This window comes from Rhinatrema bivittatum, chromosome 7 (assembly GCF_901001135.1).
Source record: "Rhinatrema bivittatum chromosome 7, aRhiBiv1.1, whole genome shotgun sequence".
Lineage (NCBI taxonomy): Eukaryota > Metazoa > Chordata > Amphibia > Gymnophiona > Rhinatrematidae > Rhinatrema > Rhinatrema bivittatum.
In genome coordinates, this window is record NC_042621.1 from 182,812,405 (window position 1) to 182,837,133 (window position 24,729).

At 47.5% G+C, this 24,729-nt stretch overlaps 1 protein-coding gene across 4 annotated transcripts in view; it reads right to left on the bottom strand.

Moving 5' to 3' along the window:
• MTG1 (mitochondrial ribosome associated GTPase 1) overlaps nt 1–24,729 on the bottom strand; it is an 86,023-nt gene that overhangs the window by 24,013 nt on the left and 37,281 nt on the right. For all 4 annotated transcript variants that reach the window (XM_029609603.1, XM_029609601.1, XM_029609602.1 and 1 more), the window contains exons 5-7: nt 18,258–18,338; nt 14,493–14,549; nt 24–114 (exon numbers count right to left, since the gene is read on the bottom strand). In XM_029609603.1, the coding sequence (XP_029465463.1) occupies nt 24–114; nt 14,493–14,549; nt 18,258–18,338 (229 nt within the window). The remainder of the gene's footprint in view (nt 1–23; nt 115–14,492; nt 14,550–18,257; nt 18,339–24,729) is intronic.

Here is a 24,729-nt window from a genome sequence, read left to right on the forward strand (position 1 = left end):
ATATAAAATGGATTTAGAAATACCTTTTCTTAGATGACATCTGCGTAGTGCATTGATAAGAGAGGATTTGCCCACATTTGGTACTCCTATCACCATAATGCAGTAATCTAGAGCCTGCAATCCACATAAAACAAAGTGCATGTATATTCATTCCTTCGCTTAGCCTACTTCTCAGTAAACAATTACTGCAGCAAAATGTTACCCTGGTCTAATGTGCTTTGATTGCTTTAAAAAATACTAAAATCTAAGTTAACCCATCTTCAACATATGAAGCAGGCTTGGGATAGTCTCAGAAAGGCAGCATATATCTTCCTTCCTAAAAAATATATCCTAACAGACATTGTTTGATTGCTGCCAGTCAATGTTTTCTTTTATTATAACTCCAAAAGTCTGGGGATGCTAGAGAGCCATCAGGTGAGATGGTTGCTTAGTTATACTGCTCCTGCCTCACTGCATACCGTTCATTTTTTTAAATCTAGCCTGAACAAATGTGATTTATACCGAGATTTATCTGTGGGAAATCCTATACAGCAGATAGAAATACAGAAGAATCATGTACTGGAAGAAGGAATCTGGTGGCTAGAAATGATAGCATCACATGTCTGTTAGAGGCCTGCGTGGAGCAGATCATGGCGATATTAAGACAATGAACAACATTAGCAGCACGAGAGACTCCGTTAAGATAGCAAACCAGTGTTTGTGCATGTTACACCACCTCTCTCCCTTAAGCATTGTGACATACCAGTAAAGTTCAAAAAACAAGCAGAATGTTAGGAATAATCTGAAAAGGAACAGAGAATAAAATGGAAAATATCACATTGCCTTTGCATTGATTCATGATGCCACTGCACCTTGAGCATTGTGTGCAGTTCTGGTCACCCCAGCTAAAAAAAAAAAAATAAAAATACATAACAGAACTAGAAAAGGTGCAGAGAAGGGTGAGATAATCAATAAAGAGGATGGAACTGCTCCCCTATGATGAAAGGCAATGCAGGCTAGGGCTCTTCAGCTTGGAAAAAAGACAGCTGAGAGGGGACCTGATAGAAGATTATAAATCATGAGTGGGATGCAATGTGTAAATAAAGAATGGCTATTTTCCCCTAAATACTAAAACATGAAACTAACAACTGGCAGATTTAAAACAAAAGGTAGGAAGTAAGCTGTGGAATTTGTGGCCAGAGGACATGACCAAGGCAACCAGCATAACTGATTTAAAAGCTGTTTGGTCAAGTTCCTGGAGGAAAAGTCCAGGTGAGGGAGTGCACAGACAACTCCCTTAAGGGCCTCGGTTCAGGCTTCTATGCCACAAGGAATTCTGGGTGAAGGGAGGTTCCCGTCACCCTACCATAAGAACTCAGGCTCAGAGAGGAGTCAGAGTTGCTTTGAACGCTTATAACTGAAAGACACTCAAGTAACCTGAAGTTGAGGTGAGCTGCATTATTGTTAAACCTGAAGTAAGGTCTGCTGCCCTACTTTGTTTTGTGTGCCTTTATTTTGGTAAATAAATTGTATATAAGGAACCACCAGGCTCGGCCTCCTTTTGTTTTACAGATTATTCCCAAGGATTGGCCAGCTTAACGCAACACAGTCCATAATATATTATTAGTCACGCAGACTAAAGAAAACTATTGTTATACAGGAATTAAATCTATCGAGTACTTGTGACTGTTGGAGACAGGATGTTGGGCTCGATGGGCTTTGGTCGGATTCAGCACGGCATTTCTTATGTTCTAATGTAAGCTGGATACACTCTGTAGAAGGCTGAACTGGTTTGACCTGTGCTGAAGATGTTGTGCATCAAGTTTTTAAAAAAAGTCTGGAGAAACTGCCATTTTATTTACTTTTCAAGCAAGAGCTTGTTCCATAGTCATTGACAGAGATATCAAACAAGTTGCAAAATCTCACTTCAGGATAACAAAGAATCAATGATATTTAAATAAACCAAAATATGAGACTTCCCCACACAGGCAGTGTAATTCAAAAGTTGTCTTAGTGAACCATATTGCACATGGACTACAATAATAAACCGTCTTATGTAAGCTTATGAGCTCTCATAGTTATAATCACCAGGTCAGTAAGTCTTAAGCTGAGGACAACAATATTGATTTGCAAATTTTTTTATGCAAACTAAAAATTACATAGATCCTGAGTTCTTTTCAAAGGAGAACGTAAAACAGTATGCTCCTCAAACTGCTTTATCATAAATCATGTCTGCATAAACAAATCATGTTGCACTTCTCTTAGTGGATGCGATTTTACACGTCGGGGTTGAAGAAGTAATGTGTCAGCAGAAATAAAACATAGCCCGACACTGCTGCGTTTTGAGTAATCTCTTCTTCAGGGGTCTAGGCACTCGTGAATAGATCAAGCTCCGGACTGAATGACATGCGTATGCAAAGCATTCACTGTGCGGGACTACGTTTCAGCAGCATGAAGACAGAGATATGGCATAAGGAATCAGCTGAGCTGACTTCTTTGCAGAGATGCAGCAAATGTGTTTGCTGTTAGGGCTAGTACACTGCCAGTTACCTCCGTTTATTAGGACTGAATTCAAGTTCACTGCAAGAAGCTTATTTAATGCCCAAGGATAAAACACCTAATCACAGTTGAACAACCTTGCAAAACTTTGGAGCAGCATGAATGGTGTAAGTGAAGAAGCTGGAAATGTATTTATTGCCTGGGCCCAGGGATTACGGCTTACAACAGACTTGATGAAGGCCATTTCTTATTTTGGCCCTCTACTGTAGTATGCCCTGCTCTTAGGGAAGAATGAGACTTAAGGACCTTTATGAAAACTTTGAAGACTTTGTATTTTAAGGAAGATTATTAATGAATATTTTGTTTTAAATATATTTAGTGATTTTTCCTGTTGATAGCAGGGCTGAATTAGCCATGCTGTCATGGGAACTGTCCATCAGGGCCCAGGAGGCAGAGCTTTTGAATAGAACACAGAGCTTTGCTCTATGCGGCTGCGCGTGCCTTCCCGCGCAGAAAAACAGTCTCTCCTCAGTCTGTTTTTTCCGCGCGCGGGAGCACACGCGAAGCTAGTTTCTCCTTAGACCTAGTAAAAAACAAACAGAAGAAATGGCACAAAAACCGGCTCCGAGGCTTCCAGGCTTCAAACCCTGCGGTTGCGGCAAAATCATGTCCATCACCGATGGACATGATAGCTGCTACCGCTGCCTGGGGCTGCACCATCAGCAAGCCGCATGCAAACATTGCAGCAGGATGTCGCCACGAGCCAGGCGGCAGAGGGCCCATAAGATTCAGGCCCTGAGGGAAGCACAATCGGAATCCCATGCCCATCTTCGGAGGCGCACTCGTCACTGGGTCCAAGACAGCGCATGACCCCCAAGGTAAAGAGAGAGGCATCCGTGGAGCCTTATATCTCCAGGACTGGGGGATCGGAGGCAGGAGATAGAGCCCGGAGTCAAGGCCTTCATAGCCATGACTCGACGAGGCATATATCGCGGGGGCGCTCGAAAGAGCCAAGGCCGTGAGGAGCAGGGGACTCCAGTACATCGGGGGCGTCGGCGTCAAAGCATGAGTCAGGGACTTGACCGAAGCAGTCCGCCCCATCACCGCATTCTGACGCATCAATACCGTCAAAGGAATCTGTGTCGAGGCACAAAATACCAACGCATGATAAATCGAAGCCGAAGCAAGGAGCGTCGATGGCTTCACAGAAAGCCTCAGAGCTGTCGCAGGGAGCATCCACATCGATGCACAAACCTCCAAAATCAACGCAAAAAGAGTCAGCTTCGAAGCAACGACCGATCACAATGTCACATGTCCCCTCACCAACTCCACATTCATTAAAATTGACGCATGGCAAATCCAAACAAGCAAAGACGACACACTTCTAGGAGTCCTACAATAACAAAAACCATGGGCAGCGGCCTAACCTCTTCAATATCCTCGGAGGGAGCAGGGATTCTTATCTCACACCCTCCTCCCCAGAGACTCCATAGCTCCCGGTTCTCGGACCAGTCCTTCTCCCCCAGAAGTGAAACCCGTACATCGGGACTGCAATCAGAAGGGGAATATGTAAGAATTATGTCATCATCCTCTTCCTCCTCCCCGAGACAACATCATGCATCACGATCTCCTCAAGAAAGGGAGGAAATATCGCCCCACCACCTGTAAAGAAACGGAGAAAAACAGGTGTAACTGGGGTAGAACCGTCACCCCTTCATGCGGACACACATGGCAAACAGACCAATTTTGGATCTGCAGGAGCTGAACAAACATCTCATCAAAGAAAAGTTCAAAATGGTCTCCCTAAAGACCATATTACCACTTCTACAACCCAAGGACTGGATGTGCTCAATAGATCTGAAAGATGCTTATACACACATCCCTATCCATCACTCTTCGTGGCGGTACCTCTCTTTCCAGTTTCAGGAACAACACTTCCAATACAGAGTACTACCCTTTGGCCTCTCGTCAGCCCCCAGGGTCTTCACCAAGTGCATGCAGTGGTGGTGGCATATCTTCGCCAAAAGGCCATCAAAATCTTTCCTTATCTGGACGACTGGCTCATAGTGGCCTTGTCACCGCAGTCCCTCAAAGAATACCTTCACCAAACACTACAATGCCTACATTGTTTGGGAATAATGGTAAACCACCGGAAATCCAATATGCTACCGACGCAATCTCTTCAATTTATTGGAGTGCGTCTGGTTACCCTCAGCACCAGAGCTTTTCTACCAGCAGACCGGAGACTAGAGATACGACGCCTTTTCCACTCCACCAGGTTGCTCAAACAGCCCTCAGTGCGACAGATCCTCATACTTCTGAGTCACATGGCGGCAGCCATTCATACTGTCCCGAACACCCGACTTCACACGCGTCGACTACAATGGGGTCTCAAAGGGCAGTGGAAACAGCACTCCCAAGCATTAACGACCCGAGTGCTACTAACTCACTCCAAGCTACAAGATATAACGTGGTGGCTCCAGCCAAAAACACTCATGAAGGGAGCACTATTTACAATACCCCCCACAATACAGTTCTGACCACAGATGCCTCTCGCAAGGGTTGGGGAGCTCATTTGGACCATCTGCAAACACAAGGCCTATGGTCCCCAGCAGAAAGGAATCTACAAATCAATCTACTCTAACTCAGAGCGATAAAGAACACTCTCCAAACATTCCTTCCGCACTTAAGAGGCTGGCGAGTCATGGTTTACACAGGCAATCAAGTACTACATCAACAAACAAGGAGGGTCTGGTTCATGGTCCCTCTGCAGGGAAACCTTAGATTCTGGAACATGCGTCACATCACTCCATACATCTTCAAGCGGCGTACCTACCGGGAGCCATCAATACTCAAGCCGACTGTCTGAACCGTATATTCTACCCTCACGAGTGGTCACTCAATCAACAAGTAGCAGATATGTTGTTCGAACAATGAGGATGACCAACGATCGACCTCTTCACAACAGAACTCAACGCGAAGATCCCTCGCTTTTGTTCAGTCTGGGCCAGCACTCGGCGAACGTCTCAGAATGTGTTCCTCCTTCCGTGGACAGAACCTCTGATGTATGCGTTTCCCCCCAATACCCCTCATTACCAGAACATTACAAAAGAGTGCATAACCGATGCAGCACAGTTATTCTGATAGCGCCAGTGTGGCCACGCCAACCGTGGTATACCCACCTTCTACACCTATCAATAGCGCAACCAATAGCACTACCAGATCGCATGGATCTGTTGACACAAGAGCAAGGAACACTGCTCCATCCCATGCACAAATCGCTACATTTGACAGCATGGAGATTGAGCGGCTCCTCTTGACAGAACAGGGAATATCAGTCTCTGTGCAAACTATACTTCTCGCCTCAAGAAAACCATCCACACGAAGGAATTATAGCTTCAAATGGAAAAGATATTCATCCTGGTGCTCTGCACAGGATATACCTCCATTAGACTGTGCACCAGAAAAACTGTTGGACTATCTTCACTCATTATACACCACGGGACTGGCAACTTCTTCAATCAGAGTACATCTCAGTGCGATATTGGCCTACCACCGGCCGTATAGAGGACAACCCATCTCTGTCCAGCCCTGTGTCTCCCGTTTTCTAAAGGGACTGACTCACCTCCGGCCTTCGATTTCCAAGCTACCAATACCATGGAATCTGAATGTTGTACTGGAACAACTAATGGTAGCCCCCTTTGAACCGATGGAGGAGGCACACATTAAATATCTTACATGGAAAGTAGTATTTCTTATTGCCTTAACATCCACACGCAGAGTCAGTGAACTACAGGCTCTGGTACACTACAGCCCATATATGCAATTCTATCATAACAAGGTGGTACTTCACACACATCCTTCTTTCCTTCCGAAAGTGGTCAGCCAATTCCACTTGAACCAATAAGAAAATTATTCCTTACCTGCTAATTTTCGTTCCTGTAGTACCAAGGATCAGTCCAGACGGTGGGTTATGTCCCCCGTCCAGCAGATGGAGTCAGACAAGGCTTCGGAGGGTGCTGTCATAAGAACCAGTGCACCCTCTGCAAGAGCTCAGTATAGAGAATATCAAAGCCAAGATAACCACGTAGAAAGGATGGATCAAGTGTCGCAATCATAACAGATCATAACAACTAGGGCAAACTGATGCCATAACTGTAACTTGCAGAAAGAACTAGGTAACAGACTCATGAGCTAAATAGGCTCAAAAATTGAGAGTAACTGGAGAAATCAGAATGAAGAGAAGAGATCGAGCAGGGAAATAGGAACCCATAAACCCAGTAACCAATGAGGTGGGCGTCTGGACTGATCCTTGGTACTACAGGAATGAAAATTAGCAGGTAAGGAATAATTTTCTTTTCCCTGTACGTCCCAGGATCAGTCCAGACGGTGGGATGTACCAAAGCTTCCCTACACCGGGTGGGCCCTTGAAAGCCCTGCTCGAATGACCTGGTTGCCAAAATGTCCAGAGGTTGACGACAGTAGGTGCAAACGGTAATGTCGTGCGAAGGTGTGAAGAGACTTCCAAGTCACCGCCCGGCAGATCTCTTGTGAGGAGACTGACTGCACTTCGGCCCAGGATGTGGCCTGTGAACGGAGAGAATGGGCTTTAACGCCCGGCGGAGGAGTCCGACCCGTCCCGATGTACGCTGTGACTATGGCTTCCTTAAGCCATCTCGCAATCGTCTTCGAGGTCTGAGAACCCTTCTTTGGCCCCGACCATAGGACAAACAGGTGGTCCAAGACTCGAAAGTCGTTAGTGACCTCCAAGTAGCGCATTAGAGTGCGTTTGACATCCAGATAACGAAGACGACCCGGTTCCCCCGCTGGGAAGGACGGAAGCTCTACCGTCTGATTCAGGTGAAAGGACGAAACGACTTTGGGTAGAAAGGAGGATACTGTGCATAGTGACACCCCGGTGTCCGAGAAACGGAGGTAGGGCTCTCGGCAGGAGAGCGCTTGGAGTTCCGAAATGCGGCATGCGGAACAGATTGCCACCAGGAAAACTGTCTTGAGCGTGATATCTTTGATGGTGGCGTTGCGTTGAGGCTCAAAGGAAGGTCCCGCCAGAGTCCTAAGAACCAGATTAAGACTCCAAGAAGGGAACGGATCCCCAACTGGGGGCCGTATATGCTTCGCCCCTCTGAGGAAATGGGCGATATCCGGCTGACCCAAGAGAGATGAATGATCTGCGTACTGGAGAAGAGAACCTAGAGCAGCAACTTGTACTCGTGAGGAATTGTAGGCGAGACCTTTACCCAAACCGTCTTGAAGGACCACCAGAATCTGAGGAACTGAGGCCCTCGAGGTATGAGTATCATGCGCTGTGCACCAAGCCTCAAAGACCTTCCAGACCCTCACGTAGGCGGCTGAAGTCGAAGCCTTCTGGTCCTTGAGGAGAGTCGAGACTACTGCATCAGGGTATCCTTTGTGCTGGAGGCGCCGCCGTTCAAAAGCCAGGCCACAAGACAGAAGCGTTCTGCCTGATCGAAAAATACTGGCCCCTGATGGAGCAGTTGAGGAAGATGGCTCAACCGGATCGGGCCGTCCACTGCCAGATGGTGCAGATCTGCGAACCAAGGGCAACGCGGCAACTAGGGAGCCACCAGGATCATGGGACCTCGATGGAGCTCTATTCTCCGGATGACCTTGCCCACTAGAGGCCATGGGGGAAAAACAGAGTAGGAGGCGGTCCGGCCAAGGGAGCACTAAGGCATCCACTCCTTCAGCCGCAGGCGAGAGCGCGGGGTGGAAGAACCGAGCTGCTTTGGCGTTGAGGGACATCGCCATTAGGTCCAGGCAGGGTGGCCCCCAGCGACGAATGAGAAGTTGCATTGCTTCGTCGGAGAGAGACCACTCTCCGGGATCCAGTTGCTGACAACTCAGGTAGTCGGCCTGAATGTTGTCTACGCCTGCTATGTGCGACGCTGCCAGGCACGCCACGTGCTTCTCCGCCCACGACATCAGGCGGGCCGTTTCAAGTGACACGTGTCGGCTCTTCATGCCCCCCTGGCGATTGATATACGCTATGGTGGTTGCGTTGTCTGATAGGATCCTCACCGCTCGGTTCTGCACCAGGGGTAAGAAGTGTATGAGGGCCAGGCACACTGCTCTTGTTCCAGTCGATTGATCGGCCAGGTTGCTTGCGTCTTCGTCCACTGCCCCTGTGCTGAGCTCCGGTGGCATACTGCCCCCCAGCCGGAAAGACTGGCATTGGTGGTGACCACCACCCAATCTGGTATCTTGAGAGGAATGCCTTGGGCCAGATGCCGTGGGTCCAACCACCAACACAGGCTGTCCTTGGCAAACTGGGGGAGAGGGAGCACCAGCTGGTAATCCTGCGAGACTGGTTTCCAGCGAGAGAGTAGGGCCGCTTGCAAGGGAAGGAAGTGCACAAAGGCCCATGGAACGAGATCGATCGTGGAGGCCATGGAGCCCAAGAGCCATAGATAGTCCCAGGACGTGGGTGCTGGTAACACAGTAAAGTGCTGAATCTGCTCCCGGAGGGATTAGGCCTTGTCCGGGCGTAGAAAGACCTTGCCTTGACGCATGTCGAAGTGCACTCCCAAGAAATCCAAGTGCTGCGAGGGGGTGAGGGAGCTCTTGGCGAAGTTCACCACCCAGCCAAGGGACCGGAGGAGATGGGCGACCCTGGAGACCGCCGACTGTCCTTGGGAAAAAGACTTCGCTCGAATGAGCCAGTCGTCCAGGTAGGGGTGGACTAAGATCCTCTCCCGTCTCAGAGCAGCCGTCACTACCACCATGATCTTTGTGAATGTCCGTGGCACGGTCGCCAGCCCGAAAGAGAGGGCCTGGAACTGAAAGTGCTGATTCAGGATCTTGAAGTGAAGAAACCTCTGATGGGCTTTGAAAATGGGGATGTGGAGCTAGGCCTCTGTTAGATCGAGAGAGGCAAGGAATTCCCCTTGATGTACTGCTGCAATCACGGAATGGAGCGTCTCCTTATGGAAACGGAGGACCCTTAAGGACTTGTTGACCTCCTTGAGATCCAGAATTGGGTGAAAGGTCCTGTCCTTTTTGGGCACGACGAAGTAAACTGAATAATGGCCCGTGCCCACTTCGCCGAAGGGAACAGGAGCGATGGCCCCGAGGCTCAGAAGTCTGTCCAAGGTTTGTTGTACCGCCAGTCTCTTGAGGCTCGATACGCAAGGCGAGAAGAGAAACCTGTCCCTTGGGAGGTGGGCAAACTCCAATGCGCAGCCGTTCTTTAAGATGTCTAGGACCCACTGGTCCGAGGTGATGCGGACCCACTCCTTGTAAAAGCGAGAGAGCCGTCCTCCGATCCGCGGAGTCGAGGAGTGGGTGGGCTTGGATGAGGCCCCCCGACTCGTCCCCTCCCGAGCGGGCCTGCGACCGCGAAAGGAACGGGGCCAGGACCGGGATCTGGAAGACGGTGTCCGGGGCCCCTGCTGTTTGTAGCTGCGGTAGCGATGCTGCGTCCGGGACAGAGTTCTGGAGGGAGTAAAGGACCTGAAGTTTCGCTGGCGGTCCTCTGGCAGCCGGTGGACCGAATTCTCCCCCAGGGACTTGATGATCTGGTCGAGATCTTCACCGAAGAGGAACTTGCCCTTGAAAGGAAGAGACCCTAGGCTGGACTTGGAGGAGGTATCCGCCGACCAGTTGCGGAGCCATAGGAGGTGCTGTGCGGACACCTCTGAGATCATGGATCTTGCCAGGATGCGGAACAAATCATACAAAGCGTCCGCCCCATAAGCTATGGCGGACTCTAGACGGTCCGCCTGACGCGCTTCCTCGGGTGGTAAGGCCTGCGAGTTGAGTAGCTGTTGGACCCAGCGGAGGCTCGCACTCTGCGCCAGGGAGCTACAGATGGCAGCGCGAATCCCCAAGGCCGAGACCTCAAAGACCCTCTTGAGGTAGACCTCCAGCTTTCTATCCTGGGTATCCTGCAGAGCTGTGCCACCTGTCACCGGTATAGTCGTCCTCTTAGTCACCGCCGAGTCCACCTTCGGGACCTTAATCAACTCCAATAAATCCTCCGGGAGAGGATAAAGTTTTTCCATGGCCCGTCCGACCTTAAGGGATGTCTCAGGAGTATCCCACTCCCTGGCCAATAACTGCAGAAAGGTGGGATGGGTGGGAAAAGCCCGGGACAGAGGGCGCAAGCCGGCTAGGACCGGATCTCCCTTCCTGGCGGACGAGGCGACGACTGGGGCCGGGGGTCCTGGCGGGTCGGGTGGGGGGTCAAGGTCCAACTCCCGAAGGATCTGTGGGATAAGATCCTCAAGCTCTTCCCTCCTAAAGATGCGGAGGACCCGCGGGTCATCGCACTCTAGCTGTGCCTCCGAGATTGGATCGTCCGGATGAGACGGGGGATCCCCCCCCCCGGATCCAAGAAGGAACCTGCCCCCCAGTGAGAGGGGTGCAAAGTGGGCCCTGGAAGCCCCATGGGAGGGCCCTGGCACCCCCCTCCCCGCCGCTGAGTCCTGGGTCCCCTGTGGAGTCTCCGCTAACCGGAGTGTCTTGGTGGGAGGTGGGTCCGGAATGGGCGCCCTGGAACCTCCAGGCGCTGCAGATATGCATTGTGCATAAGCACAATGGCGAAAAAGGTGGGGGACCCGGGGGGGGGGGGGTGCGATTGGTGAGACATCCGGGGGCCCCTGGGCCCCTAAGGCAACAATAGGAGTGAGGATCGTTGGAGGGAAGTCGCCGGGATCCTCTTCTTCCTCCCCTGATGGCTGCCGAAAATGATCGGGAGAATTCAAAATGGCCGCCGTTCCCGCTGAAAGCGGCGAAGGGGCTGGCACATGATGCCCGGATCACGCTGAGGCGCGGGGAGAAAGGACGTCCAGTGGCCCGGAGGTGCCCTCCCCACCAGGGAGGCACCTGGAACAGACTCCCTCTCTAGAAATCCTCGACCCTGGCTCACCACAGGCTGAGCAGCGGGACGGCCACGGCATGCTGACAGGCAGCAGGGGGAGGGGCGAGCCACAGGGGGGGCTGACGGAGGAGAAAAAAATCGCTGTGGGAAGCGGGAAAGCAGCCCTGCGCTCCCCCGAGTGCCCTCGGATCAGCAGCAGAGGAATGTCCCCTCTCTGCTGCGGCGGCCCCGGGGAATGAATGTCTCGGGGCCACGGGGCAACGAGGGGGAAGAGGCTGGCACCACCAGCTTTCCCAACCAACAGCAGCTCCCAAGCTGAAAGGAAGAAAATCACAAATAACAACCACTTACCCGGAGGCAGAGGAGAAGGGAAGAGAGGAGAAGGGGAGAGAGACTGAAACAGCCCTGCCTGCTCTTCCCTTTTTTTTTTTTTAAACAAACTTGATCCAACCTGAGAGAACAACTAGAGAAAGAAACCACTGAAAGAAAGAATCCTTCATGGAGGGGAAGCACCAGGTACCCCAACTCCTATCTGCTGGAGTCAGAGATATACTGAGCTCTTGCAGAGGGTGCACTGGTTCTTATGACAGCACCCTCTGAAGCCTTGTCAGACTCCATCTGCTGGACAGGGGGACATAACCCACCATCTGGACTGATCCTGGTACGTACAGGGAACAATTGAATTACCCACATTCTTTCCCAAGCCTCACCAAAATGATAGAGAAAAGATTACTACACACCTTGGACTGCAAAAGAGCACTAGCATATTATAAACGATGTACGCAGTCCGAGTCAAGAGCCTCTCAACTATTTGTCTCTTTCAACCCGAATGCTCCCGGTCTACCGATAGCCAAATGGACCATCTCTAGCTGGATAACCCAGTGCATTCAATTCTGTTACAAAAAACACAACTTAACCTTGCCCTCGCAACCTAATGCACAACAAGAGAGGGCAGTATCAGCCTCCCTGGCCCATCTTCGACATGTGGAGGCCATACATATTTGCAAGGCAGCCACCTGGTCATCTGTACATACATTCACATCTCATTACTGTCTGGATCAACAGACAACTGATAATGCTAAACTCGGACGAGTTATTCTACAAACTATGTTCACCTGAAACTTTACTTGACTATCCACAGACTTACATCACACATAATACTTTCCTAAATACCTGTGTGCGTGATTGGGAGCTTAGGACTCCCATGACAGCATTGCTAATTCAGCCCTGCTATCACCGGGAAAAAGCAAGTTTGCTTACTTGCTTATTTATTTAAAATACTTACATTCCACTAATTTCCAACAACTGTTTAGTACAGATTACATCAGCAACATACACAGTAAAAGCAAGTTTGCTTACCGTAAACGGTGTTTCCGTAGATAGCAGGATGAATAGCGGAAATTAGCGGAATGTAAGTATTTTAAACAAATAAATCCTACAGGATTGGACATGGTGAGTCCAAGCAGGAGCATGGGATGTCAGATCTGCAAAATGGGAGTGACAGTGCTAGAGCACCTCAGGAGTTGGACTTGCCTGTTACTAAGACTCATGCTATCTCTGTGAAGGCTGAATTTAAACTATCTTAAAAAGCTGCTGCCAGCCTTCAAGTAAAGTTAGCAGACCTTAAAGTAGAGTGTCCGAAAACAAAATGAAGGCAAGCAAATAGATGCCACAGTCAATTTTATCAGGAAAACAAAATTCCTTCAGGTCCTTTTCCAAGAAAGACAAGGACACCTGAAAAACAGACAGTGTCACTGAAGAGTTAGAATACTGGTTTACCTGAAACGAACAGTGACAGAAATGTAAGGGCATCATGGGAAATAAAGGGAATCCTGATCTAAAATTAGAAGCAGCGTAGAGCTCCTTGAGGAGAAAAACTGGAGAACCCTCCAGGCACAATGGCCCGCTTTCATGTATTTCAAGAAAAGTAAAATAATGTTAGCAAACTAAGAGAGAAAGAATCTGTAATCTACCAAGAGCAAAAAACAAAAATAAAACCTCTCTCAGACTTACCACAATACACACTCACCCACAGATGAAGTCTGATTACAGACTACTCAGAGACAAGAATATGCAGTGTAGCCAGAAAGTGCCCTTCTTGCTGAGTTTTTGGAAAAACCTGAAGAAATATTATCTTACCACGCTGGAAGAGTTCATGGAAGTGTGAAAAACACTCACAGAAGGAGCCCAGGTGCACATACCCGAGGAAATGAGTAGAAACCTTACCCAAAAAGAAAAAAGTATCTGACAAAAGGATTAAGCCTGAGAAAGCAACCAAAGATGAAACAAACTTGGAAATGAAATTCATTCTTGGGACAAGAAGTCCTGACCAAAAGGAGACTTCATTCTTTAAAACCGATTTCAGTTTGGTTTTCTGTTTCCTCTTCTCCTTTAGATTTTCTTTCACAAAAGGACTGAACTCTAAAAAAGATGCTGAAGAGGCAACTTAAGCTTGATCTTGACTGCGAGCAGCAATGCTGACATGTCAATATAAGAAGCTATATATATATATATTTAGAGATCTCCCTTCTCCCTACCTATCCCAGCCATCTTGCGACAGTCCTTAACCAGGGGCCACAGATCATAGCTCCTTAATTAGAATCTGGCATGTGTGTACTCCAAATCTGGCCACTAGATGTCGCCACTGTGTGATGACAGCCTCCCTCCCACAAGGGATTGAGAGTTCTCTGCATCCCAGTTAAGCCAAGGGAGTAGATGCTGGGCTCAGGAATTCAACCCTATGTCTCTCATGGCAGGGCACCCTTTTTTTTTTATATCAACCCTCTGCACCTGCAGACATACCATCCTTTTCTTTTACGGCTTTGAAAATAAACATGTGTAAAGCAATCAAACCTACAATTTACTAACTTGTGCATCATCATCTTAATCTCATTTTGTATTGACTCAGTGATGGGAGTACAACTCATGAAAGCTAGTCACAAATATATTTAATTTAGTTAAGTAAAAAGTTGTCACATGACTTTTTATTGACCTTCATTTCTAAATGCACTAACATAGCTGCCATACTACTTTAAATAAAAGTAGTATTTTTGTTGTGGCTTCTACCTGAATACCTTATTAGTGTCCCCCTGCACTACAATGTCTTTCCCTAGTCTTATACGTAAATGAAACATCCACTTTCCTATTGGCTGACCTCAGCTCTTTGATATCGATCACTGGCTTGAATTAGTTCTGTGATAAGAGGAACCACCTGCAAAGCAAACAAAAATATCACAATATTACAGTCTGCAACTACTATTCTGTACATGTTTTACTCGCCATCTTTGTGTTAATGCTATCTTCCCACATTATTTCAGCAAAATAAGATTTTCCTTTTCCACACAGTAAAACAAAAATTCTAGTCTTTGCTTCAATGGCAGACAGCTATAGCCCATGTGAGTTCAAAGACTTCAGACCTTCAGTTCTCAATGGGGATGCAAATAAACTGTCAGCATCTATTACGAAAACAGCACTTAATTTCAGTTTCAGTACAACCTCGGCATATCCAAGAGAAACAGAATAAATACTTGGAATTCAACTGAGGAAACAGCATACTTAAAAGTAATATCAATCAGATACTATTAACTATCACCAGGATCAGATGGCATCTACCCCAGAGTTCTCTTTTTATTTTATTTATTTATCAGCATTTTAATATACACAAATCTTGTTGAGAAATAACAGTGCAGTTCTGAAATTTCAAAAAGTAAATACTTAATATTCAATATATTGATAAAGCACTGAAAAAAATAAAAGAAAACAGAGGGACTCTGAATTATGAGCGTAGTACTAGGAAAAATTACTAATACAATAATGGTAGCAGAGTGAGATTCTCAACATATCCTTAATGCCAAGCCTACTGGGGATTAATTAGGATTGTGTATCCAGAAAAACTCTTAATTGAAATGGATCAAAGAAAATACAATTCTCATTGTGATACCTAATACAACATTTACATGGATACCTAAGGACAAAAAATGTCCCTTTTTACAAAAAACTTCTGGACGCATACCTCATTATCTGAAACCTCCTGAATCATCTTAATAATGGGTCTCAACTTCTCTTTGTGAAACAAGTGGACCACCCTTGGGTCATCCCGTTCTGCCATCAGACTTCCTCTGGATCCGAAAAAATCCTTGGATCCGTCCTGGTCCCCCTCCATCATGCCATCCGCTGGAAGATCCCCAAGGTTATTCGCAGCATCATCCACAAGAATCCCTTTCTATGGGATCATCCCCTGGGTCATCCAGTTCCTCAGACTCTAATCCTTCCTTCCTCAAAGGACTAAGTTCTAGACAACTGATTAGGAACCCCCAACCCTCTGGCCAGGGACCCTTTCGCTGTTTTAGACCCCCGCTGTGTTCCAAGACTTGGGGTTCACTTGCCTTTGCACCTTTCCTGGCCAGAAAGCCTTATGCATTAGCAAAACAAACTTCGTGGAAATTCTCTCACTTCACTGCCCCACTGTCTGGAACATCCTCATCTAGCAGGAAGTGATCCCTCTGCTAGTCCACCCCTGCTACCACAGCAGGGAGGGGAATCACTGGGCTTCCGCAGTGCCGTGGGCCCTTGCCACTTGCAGCCTAATAGAATCAGCAAAATCCCTCACCGGAGGATCCCTGACGACACCCGAGAATGGGTAAATCTCCTGCCATTTGCCGGTCCTGAGGAGGTCCCTTCCCTCCTGCGGTGCACAGACTGCAAAGCGTGACTGAGTTAAGTTGAGTGCAGTCCAAGTCACAGGCCCTGCACAATTTCCCACACCCCAAAGCAGGTGTGCACTCAGCCTCCAGCACCATTAAATTTAACCATGCGGGTAGAAAAAAAAAATCACTGTGTCAACAGACCGCACGAGTGAACCTCCTGCTCCGCTCCCCGGGCAGACTAACACTCGCAATTCCTCTCCCCCAGTGCCCTTTAAGTTGCGATTGACAATGCTGAAAACAGGCACAGGTCTTACAAAGACATATATATAAGACCTGTGCCTTATTTTTTCAGGACTCAGTCACACCAGCACAAGCTACCCAAGAGAAGAAATTTGTACTTCCCTGTTGCAAGCTGCTGCTGGCGGCTGTCTGCTGACCAAAATCCCGGGAAAGAAGACTTCAGGAGACCAGAGGGAACCAGGATCCCTGGTTGTCAGGGCCCCGGATGGTGCGGGCTAAAGCAGAACAGGGATCACCAACTCCCCAGCATGCCCGGCTCGACCTGACGGATGGCCCACGAAGGTGCCTAACACCTCAGGTAGCGTCTCCTCCAATTTTCTTGCTTCTGAATCTAAGTCTAAACTTTTTTTTTTTTTTTTTAATCTAGACTGTAAGATTGCACCACTACCATCTGCTGGAGACAGAGAAATATTGAGGAACTGCAGGTGGCACTCTCAGTTATGTAGCAGTGCCTCAAAGTTTTTGTTCTCTGCCTCCATCTGCTGATAGGGATGCAAAATTTACTTGTCTGGACTGTTCTGGGGTACGAACAGGAACCAGCAGATACAAAAAACCAACTGCAGAAAATACTTTTCACTGAGCATACTATCAAGTTGTGGAATCTGTTGCCAGAGGATATGATCAAGGTATCTAACATAGCCTCGGACAAGTTTCTGAAGGAAAAGTCCATAACACAAGTAGCCCAGTAGACTAAAGAAAGCTATTGCTATCCCTGGAAGGGAGTAACAGGAATTAGATCTACTTTATGGGATCTGCCAGGTACTTGCAACCTGGTGCTGGTCTCAATGGTCCTTGCTCTAACCCAGCGCGACAATTCTTATTTCTCTGTGCTCCAATACAAGTTATTTTACAAACATTAAAAACATGTATGTATTTTTGGGTTTGTGTGCACATTTACACATACACAAAAATGGTCTAGGGGCATCCTGGACAGTGCCAAGAGCTATGCACATAGGGTAGATTTTTAAAGCGCACGTGCTTCTACCCCCTATCCTAGCCTCCTTTCACCTCTCCTCCCCAACCCCCAAGTCCTACCTTTTTCCTATTTTTTTGTCTTCGAACTTACTTCAGGGCCCAACCTGAAGTAAGTTGCGCACGCTGGCAGCCGGCGAGCACACAAGGCTCCGGGACAGTGAAGAATCGCGCTTTCCCAGCCCACCCCCCAACTCGCCTCGCCCCACCCAGAACATGCCCTCAGGCCCGCCCCTTCAAAGAGGTCCAGCAGTTCTGCGTGTAATGGGGGTTGCGTGCGTGGCTGGGCCCCTTTGAAAATGCGTGCAAGGCCCGGCCACGCGCGTAACCTTTTGAAAATCTACCCTATAACTTGCTATTTTATAAGACTTAAATAAGTACATTAGGAAACATTTATGTAATTTTATATCTGCTAATTATTTAGCACACTTGATAGCAGACTCGTCTGTTGTCTATTGGTTGGTTAGGAGGTCTGGGTGAATAGGGGGGAGCTCAGAGTGAAGAACCAGGAGAGTCTCAATGATCTGGGGAACGGCTGGGTGAACTGGTAGAGGTATCTGCAAACTGGCAATTTCAGTTATATGTGCAAGTTCTAAAATATACCCACGTCCATGTAAAAATCAGAGTTTTATGCGAGCAAGTTGTATTTTTTTGGGCATAAAATACATACGTATGTTTATAAAATAGGTAGGAAAAGGACGCATTTTCTATGCATTGCAGGTCTTCGTGCACAACCAGACATTCATGTATTTTAAACTCTGTGCGTACCTGATGTGCACAGGTTATAAAATACTGTAGTAGATCTCTGTGCGGCCATTTATGCACAATATGAGGCTGCGTGGAGTTTGAAAGTTATCCTTCCTATGTTCACAGTATATTAAGAATAGTAAGGAACTACCATAATTGCTGCAGAAACAAATGATTGCACAATGAGGTGGTAACTTGTGCAAAGAAGGCAGCAGAAGGCAGACTGTGCAAGGAAGAAAATAAAAAACACTCACCTTCTTTACATTTTCATCTTTCACACAGTTAGTAAAAATGACATTCTTGATACCATGACGCATCAAATTGCTCAAAATTCTCTGTAAAAATAATGTATTCTTATTTAGCTGGCCAGAAATTCCCCGCATGTATACAAAAATCAGATTATACTATACATAGGAAAAAAATACAGTGTCAGAAATAACAGCTCTCATTTCTCTCTTTTTTTTAAATTTTCAGCCACTCATGAAATGTAGTTATCCAAGTATGCCCTAAAAACCTATCTTAGAATGTAGAAAAGGCCTACAAAACCTCTCTCCCTGCTTCCATTCTGCATCAAAACCAGCCGTCAGAATCCTGAGCTACAAATTTCTTCCTCAAGGGCTATTTTCAGTCTTCCCTCCCCCCCCCGTCTCACACATGGACCGATGTAATAAGATGCGCACTCAAAATGGGCGCTCATATTGAACGCCCGCTTTCCTAACGCGAACGCAGCTACATCCTGGGTGCCAGACTCAGCATTTAAACAAAAGGGAACTCAGAGCAGCGAACAAAAGGGCGCGCTGAGGGAGAATTGTGTGTTTCTGCTGCTCAAAGGAGTTTTCTGCATTGGGCGCCCACAATTGCATCCGTTATTTTGTCACGCTTCTTTTTGGTTATTTTGCTGAGCTGCTGATTTCAATGCTGAAGTTTATCATATCAGGCGCCTATTGTTACAGGTGTCTTAAGTTGTGTGGACATAAAAAAAAGTGCGCTTTTTGATCAAATTAATATTCATATATTTTTCTCCACCTCAAGCAGTAAATTCAAGAGTCGGGATGATACTAAGGAGGACACTTATTGCAACACAAAGGTCTATATATTTTTTTTAATGTTTCTCATGAGCCCTTGACTGCGAGCTTACTTTACTCCACCTCCGGAGCTGGAGTTAAATTCCCCATGTTAAAAGGCGTGTTCTGGGCGCCCAGCCTTTGGATGCACTTTCCTGCATCGGGCGGTAATAGCCAATGTTTTCATCTACATGGAATTTACATGCATTAGGTGCTGTCGGGTACATGTTTGTTAGGGGGCACATTTTGGAACCAATAATATTACTGCATCAGACGCTATTCTCGTGCACCCAAAATGCACACTCAACCACAAGTAAACCCAGGCGCTAGGCTGGACGCACCTTATTGCATCAGCCTGACAGCTTGCAGGTCTGTGGAGCTTCCCTTTAAAAATCTGTGGCTCCGTGAGGACCACAGATACAAAAGTACCCACAGAGTCTGCAGGTGCAAACTTCCCAACAAAAGTAAGTGTGAGGAGTTAAAAATAAAAATTCCCTGCATGCACTTTGCCAGGATTGGCCCAATGGAAAAGTATGTACACCATAGACAACTGGTATATGTATATTTTCACTCCCATATAATGCAGGCTATATATACTGTACTTGTGTTACTGACAACATGAGGGAATCATCAGACAGCATGATAGCAAACAGCAGGCTTGTTCTTATGTTCTTACTTACAAATCTATCCCAAGGATTCATCAATGATCACGTACAAGGGCAACTAAATCATATCTTCATATTTAACTTTCAGTAAATGCTTAAAAGCTGCTTTTAAGTCAGTTGATAAGCACCCTTGTGGTTCTAAAAGGAATATACTTGCAGAAAAGAAAACTGGTTCCTACCTGCTAATTTTCATTCCTGTAGTACCACAAATCAGTCCAGACTCCTGGGGTTTGCATCCCTGCCAGCAGAAGTCAGTTTTAATGACCCTACTACCTGCAGTTCCTCAGTATTGATCAGTACCCAAGCTTAAAAACGGTAAAAAACACACCAACAAATTCTCAAAAAAAAAAAAATAAAAAAAAAAAAAATATATTTTTTTTTTTTTAAACAAGTCTGTATTCCATACCAAAGAAAATCAAATGAGCGGATGACTCTCTGTTCTGAACTGATCTGTGGTTCTACAGGAATGAAAATTAGCAGGTAAGAACCAATTTTCCTTTCCCTGTACGTACCTAGATCAGTCCAGACTCCTGGGTTGTACCAAAGTTCCCTACTTAGGGTGGGACCTGGAGAGTCCCGCTCGCAAAACACTCTTGCCAAAAGATCGGGACTCTGGATCCCCCACATCCAGACGATAGTGCCTTGTGCAAGTATGCAGCGACTTTCCAAGTTGCCACACTGCAAATTTCCTGTGGCAAAACCAACTGAGCCTTTGCCCACGAGGCTGCTTGGAAACGTGTTGAATGGGCTCTCAAACTTTCAGGAACTGGACGACCCTTACCTATGTATGTTGATCCAATGGCCTCCTTGAGCCACTGCACAATAGTAGCCTTACATGCTTGAAAACCTCTTTTCAAACCACTCCACAAAACAAGCAGGTGATCCGACCACCTAAAGTCATTCATTACCTTGAGATATTTCAACAATGCTCTCCGCACTTCCAAAAGTTTAAGTTCCCTTGCATGAGGTGCGGAAGAATCCAACACAGGAAAAGCTGGAACCTCTACAGTTTGATTTACATGAAACACCAATACCATCTCACATAAAAAGGAAGGCACCGTCCGCATTGACACTCCAGAGTCCAAAATTTGAAGAAATGGATCATGGCACGACAAAGCCTGTAACTCGGAAATTCTCCTAGCTGAACATATGGCACCAGGAAAACCACCTTAAGGGTCAAATCCTTAAGAGTTGCTCTCCTAAGTGGTTTGAAAGGTGCCTCACACAAGCCCTTGAGGATGAGATTAAGATTCCAGGATGGACAAACCTTTCTTATCGGCAGACACAAATTCTTTGCCCCTCCCCCCAGAGAAAGCAAACCACATCTGGAGAAAATTCTTTTTCACTCAACGCACAATAAAGTTCTGGAATTTGTTGCCAGAAAATGTGGTTAGTGCAGTTAGTGTAGCTGGGTTCAAAAAAGTTTTGGATAAGTTCTTGGAGAAGTCCATTACCTGCTATTAATCAAGTTTACTTAGGGAATAGCCACTACTATTAATTGCATTAGTAGCATGGGTTCTTCTTAGTGTTTGGGTAATTGCCAGGTTCTTGTGGCCTGTTTTGGCCTCTGTTGGAAACAGGATGCTGGGCTTGATAGACCCTTGGTCTGACCCAGCATGGCAATTTCTTATGTTCTTATGAATGAGTAGAAAGTGAGGAACCCTCTACTTTCCCTCGAAGACAACCAAGAGCAGTCACCTGGATCCTAAAAAAAGAGTTCACAGCCAAAACCTTGACCAAGCCCTCTTGAAGAAATGACAAGATATGAGACACAGAAGATGTTAGAGCTTGCACTCTGTTAGAGATACACCAAGACTCAAAAACCTTCCAGACCCTCTCATATGGAAGAGAAGTAGACTTTTGCCTAGCCTGTAAGAGAGAGTGGCAATAACCATTTTGGGGTACCCCCTGCATCTTAATCTGCACCTCTCAAAAGACAAGCTGCTAGACAAAAATGAGCAGCCTGGTCTGACAGGACCCTTACCGACCAAACTCTCACAGACGGTAAAAAGGCAAGTAACGCTAAATGCACTGCTCTGATCTCTAACCAACTGACAGACCAGGAAGCCTCTTCGGCGGACCAGCAGCCTTGCATTGACTGCTGCTGACAAACCACCCCCCAACCAGACTGGCATCGGTAGTAACAATCAACCAATCCGGAACCTCCAACTCCACACCACGAACTAGATTGGAAGTCCGAAGCCACCAAGAGAGGCTGTCCCTGTCAACAACCTCGAGTGGCAAGGGAAGGTGAAATTCCATCAAGACAAAAGAGCTCTCTGCATGAGCCTCAAATGAGCAAATGCCTACGGCACTACCTCCACGGTCAAAGCCATCGAGCCTAGCACTTTCAAATAATCCCAGACCTTGGGCATCGGCAACCCCAACAATCTATGAACTTGGCCCTGCAGCTTTTGTAGTCACTCCTCCATGAGAAACACCTTGCCCCCTCTGTGTGTCGAACCGGGCTCCCAGATACTCCAGGGTCTGCTAAAGAACCAAATGACTCTTCGTCAAGTTCAATACCTAGCCGAGCAACTCGAGCATCCTGATCACTTTCTGCACTAACCGACAAAGGTCCTCCAATTTCGCTCTGATAAGCCAGACATCTAAATAGGGGTGCACTAGAATCCCTTCCCGACCAAAGCCGCTGCCACCACCACCATAACCTTGGTAAAGGCTTGTGATGCTGGGGCCAAGCCGAAGGGAAGAGCCTGAAACTGAAAATGCTGACCCAGAACCATAGAAACTGTTGATGGTCTGGACAGATGGGTATATGCAGATACGCCTCTGTCAAGTCTAGAGAAGCCAGAAACTCGCTTTTGCGAACATCGGCTACCACTGACCTTAGGGTATCCATTTGGAAACGCTGCATTTTGAGTGCTGCTTTTACCCTTTTCAAGTCCAGAATTGGATGGAAGGTGCCTTCCTTCTTTGGAATGACAAAATAAATGGAATATCTGTTCCTGTGCCTTGTTCCTTGGGGATAACAGGAATTACCGCCCCCAGCTTCTGCAACGGGTCCAGCATTTCCCAAATCACAAATTACTTGCCTGAGGACCCGCATGGAGAAACTAGAAACAGATCTCGGATGGGCAGAGCAAATTCTAACGTGTAACCGTCTCTTACTACACTGAAGATCCACTGATCCTTGGTAATTTTGGCCCACAATCCATAAAACTGCACCAAGCGACTTCCTACAACATGAACGACGGCGTGGACCAGCTTTGCCTCATTGCAAGGCTTAGCTCCAGATGCGCTACCACTTATGGTGTCATGGAAAGGTTTTCAGCCACCTTGAAAGGATTAACCCCAGGACTGGCCCCTGGGAGAAAATTGCTTCTGCAGACCTGGAGCTCCATGTGTCAGGTGAGACACCTATTGTCTTGAAAACGGGACTAAGCCTGAAAAAACTTCCTGCCCTTGGGCTTGTCTTCAGGCAAGCTGTGCACCTTATTTTCACCTAGATTCTTTACCAACTGCTCTAGGTCCTCACCAAAAAAGAGCCGGCCTTTGAAGGCCAGAGACCCCAACTGAGACTTGGACGAAACATCCATGGACCAATTATGCAACCACAACAATCTCCTGGCTGAGACCGCCGACACCATAACCTGAGACGAGGTTCTAACTAGGTTATACAGAGCATCTGCCCCATAAGCCACCGTGGCCTCCAAACACTCCACCTTAATTGCCTCCTAGTCAGTCTTAGACTGACCATCCTGGAGCTGCTGCACCCTGCGCAGACAAGTCCACTGCATAAAACTAGAACAAGAGACTGCCTGCAAACTAAGAGCCAACATCTCAAAAATCCTCTTGAGATGCACCCCTAATTTACAATCCTGGACATTTTTCAGAGCTGCAGACCCCGCAACTGGAATAGTCGTCTTCTTGTTAACAGCCAATACTGTAGCATCAACCTTAGAAGGGAAAAAGATCTAATGTCTGTTCAGACAAAAGGATAGAGCTTTGCCATAGCCCTTCTCACTCTCAAGCCAGCTTCGGGAGTACCCCATTCCCAATCCACTAGCTTTTTCACTGACTTATGATATGGGAAAGCCTTCGCTGGACCCAGCAGCCCATCCAGGACTGGATCAGTGCCCTTGACCCCAAGCACTTCCAGAACCTGAGGAATCAACGGTCCTAGCTCCTCCTTGCAAAATAGATGGACCACCTTGAGATCATCCACTTCAGAGACTGGAACCTCCTTGGGACCATCCTCCAGAGCTACATCATCAGCATCCAGATCCATCGCTATATCGTGTGCTGGAGGCATTCCCGGGACCTCAGGGGCCTCATCAGAATATCTGAGCCATCCGTATCGACCCAAGATGGAACCGGACCCAACAACTGCTGGACTACCAAAGATTGCTTAGTACGAGACTGGACTGGCCTGGAACCTACATCCAGAGCCCCAGAAGGTCAGTTCCTGAACCCCCAACTGGCCGCTTCCTCCTCTTGCTGAGCTGGATAGGCCTCATGCAAAAGAATACAAAATACGAAGAAAAAGGCCTGGGGGCATCAGCCAAAGACTGTGAAGAACCAGAAACAGGCACAAAAGAATCCTCCACCCCATCTGCCCCCACCTGCTCCTCCTCTGAGAAAGAGCAAGCCAGGGAAAGCTGAGGTGGAAAATCCTTCTCTGACGGCGCGGGCCACATGAGCCTTTAAAAAAGCTGCTGTTCCCATGCCGTAGAAGAAAGCCTTAACCCGGTGCAAACCCTGCCATGCCCTCAATCGCACCCTCACCCCGGCAGACCCCCGCGCCGACCACGAGGCGCCGTCCCCGGATCACGGGCTCCTCCTTCAGCCCTCCCCCCGGCCGGCAGCCACTAAAAAGTAGCGCAGCACCGCCAATGAGAGCAGGGCCAGGAGGACTTTAAATTACCCGCGACATCTTGGCGTCGCACGCCGGGCGTCGCACGCCTAAGGAGCACGACAAAGGGGCCTGCCCCTTTGTCTCGCCCCTTCGTCTCGGCCCCGAGAAAGCCACGAACCTT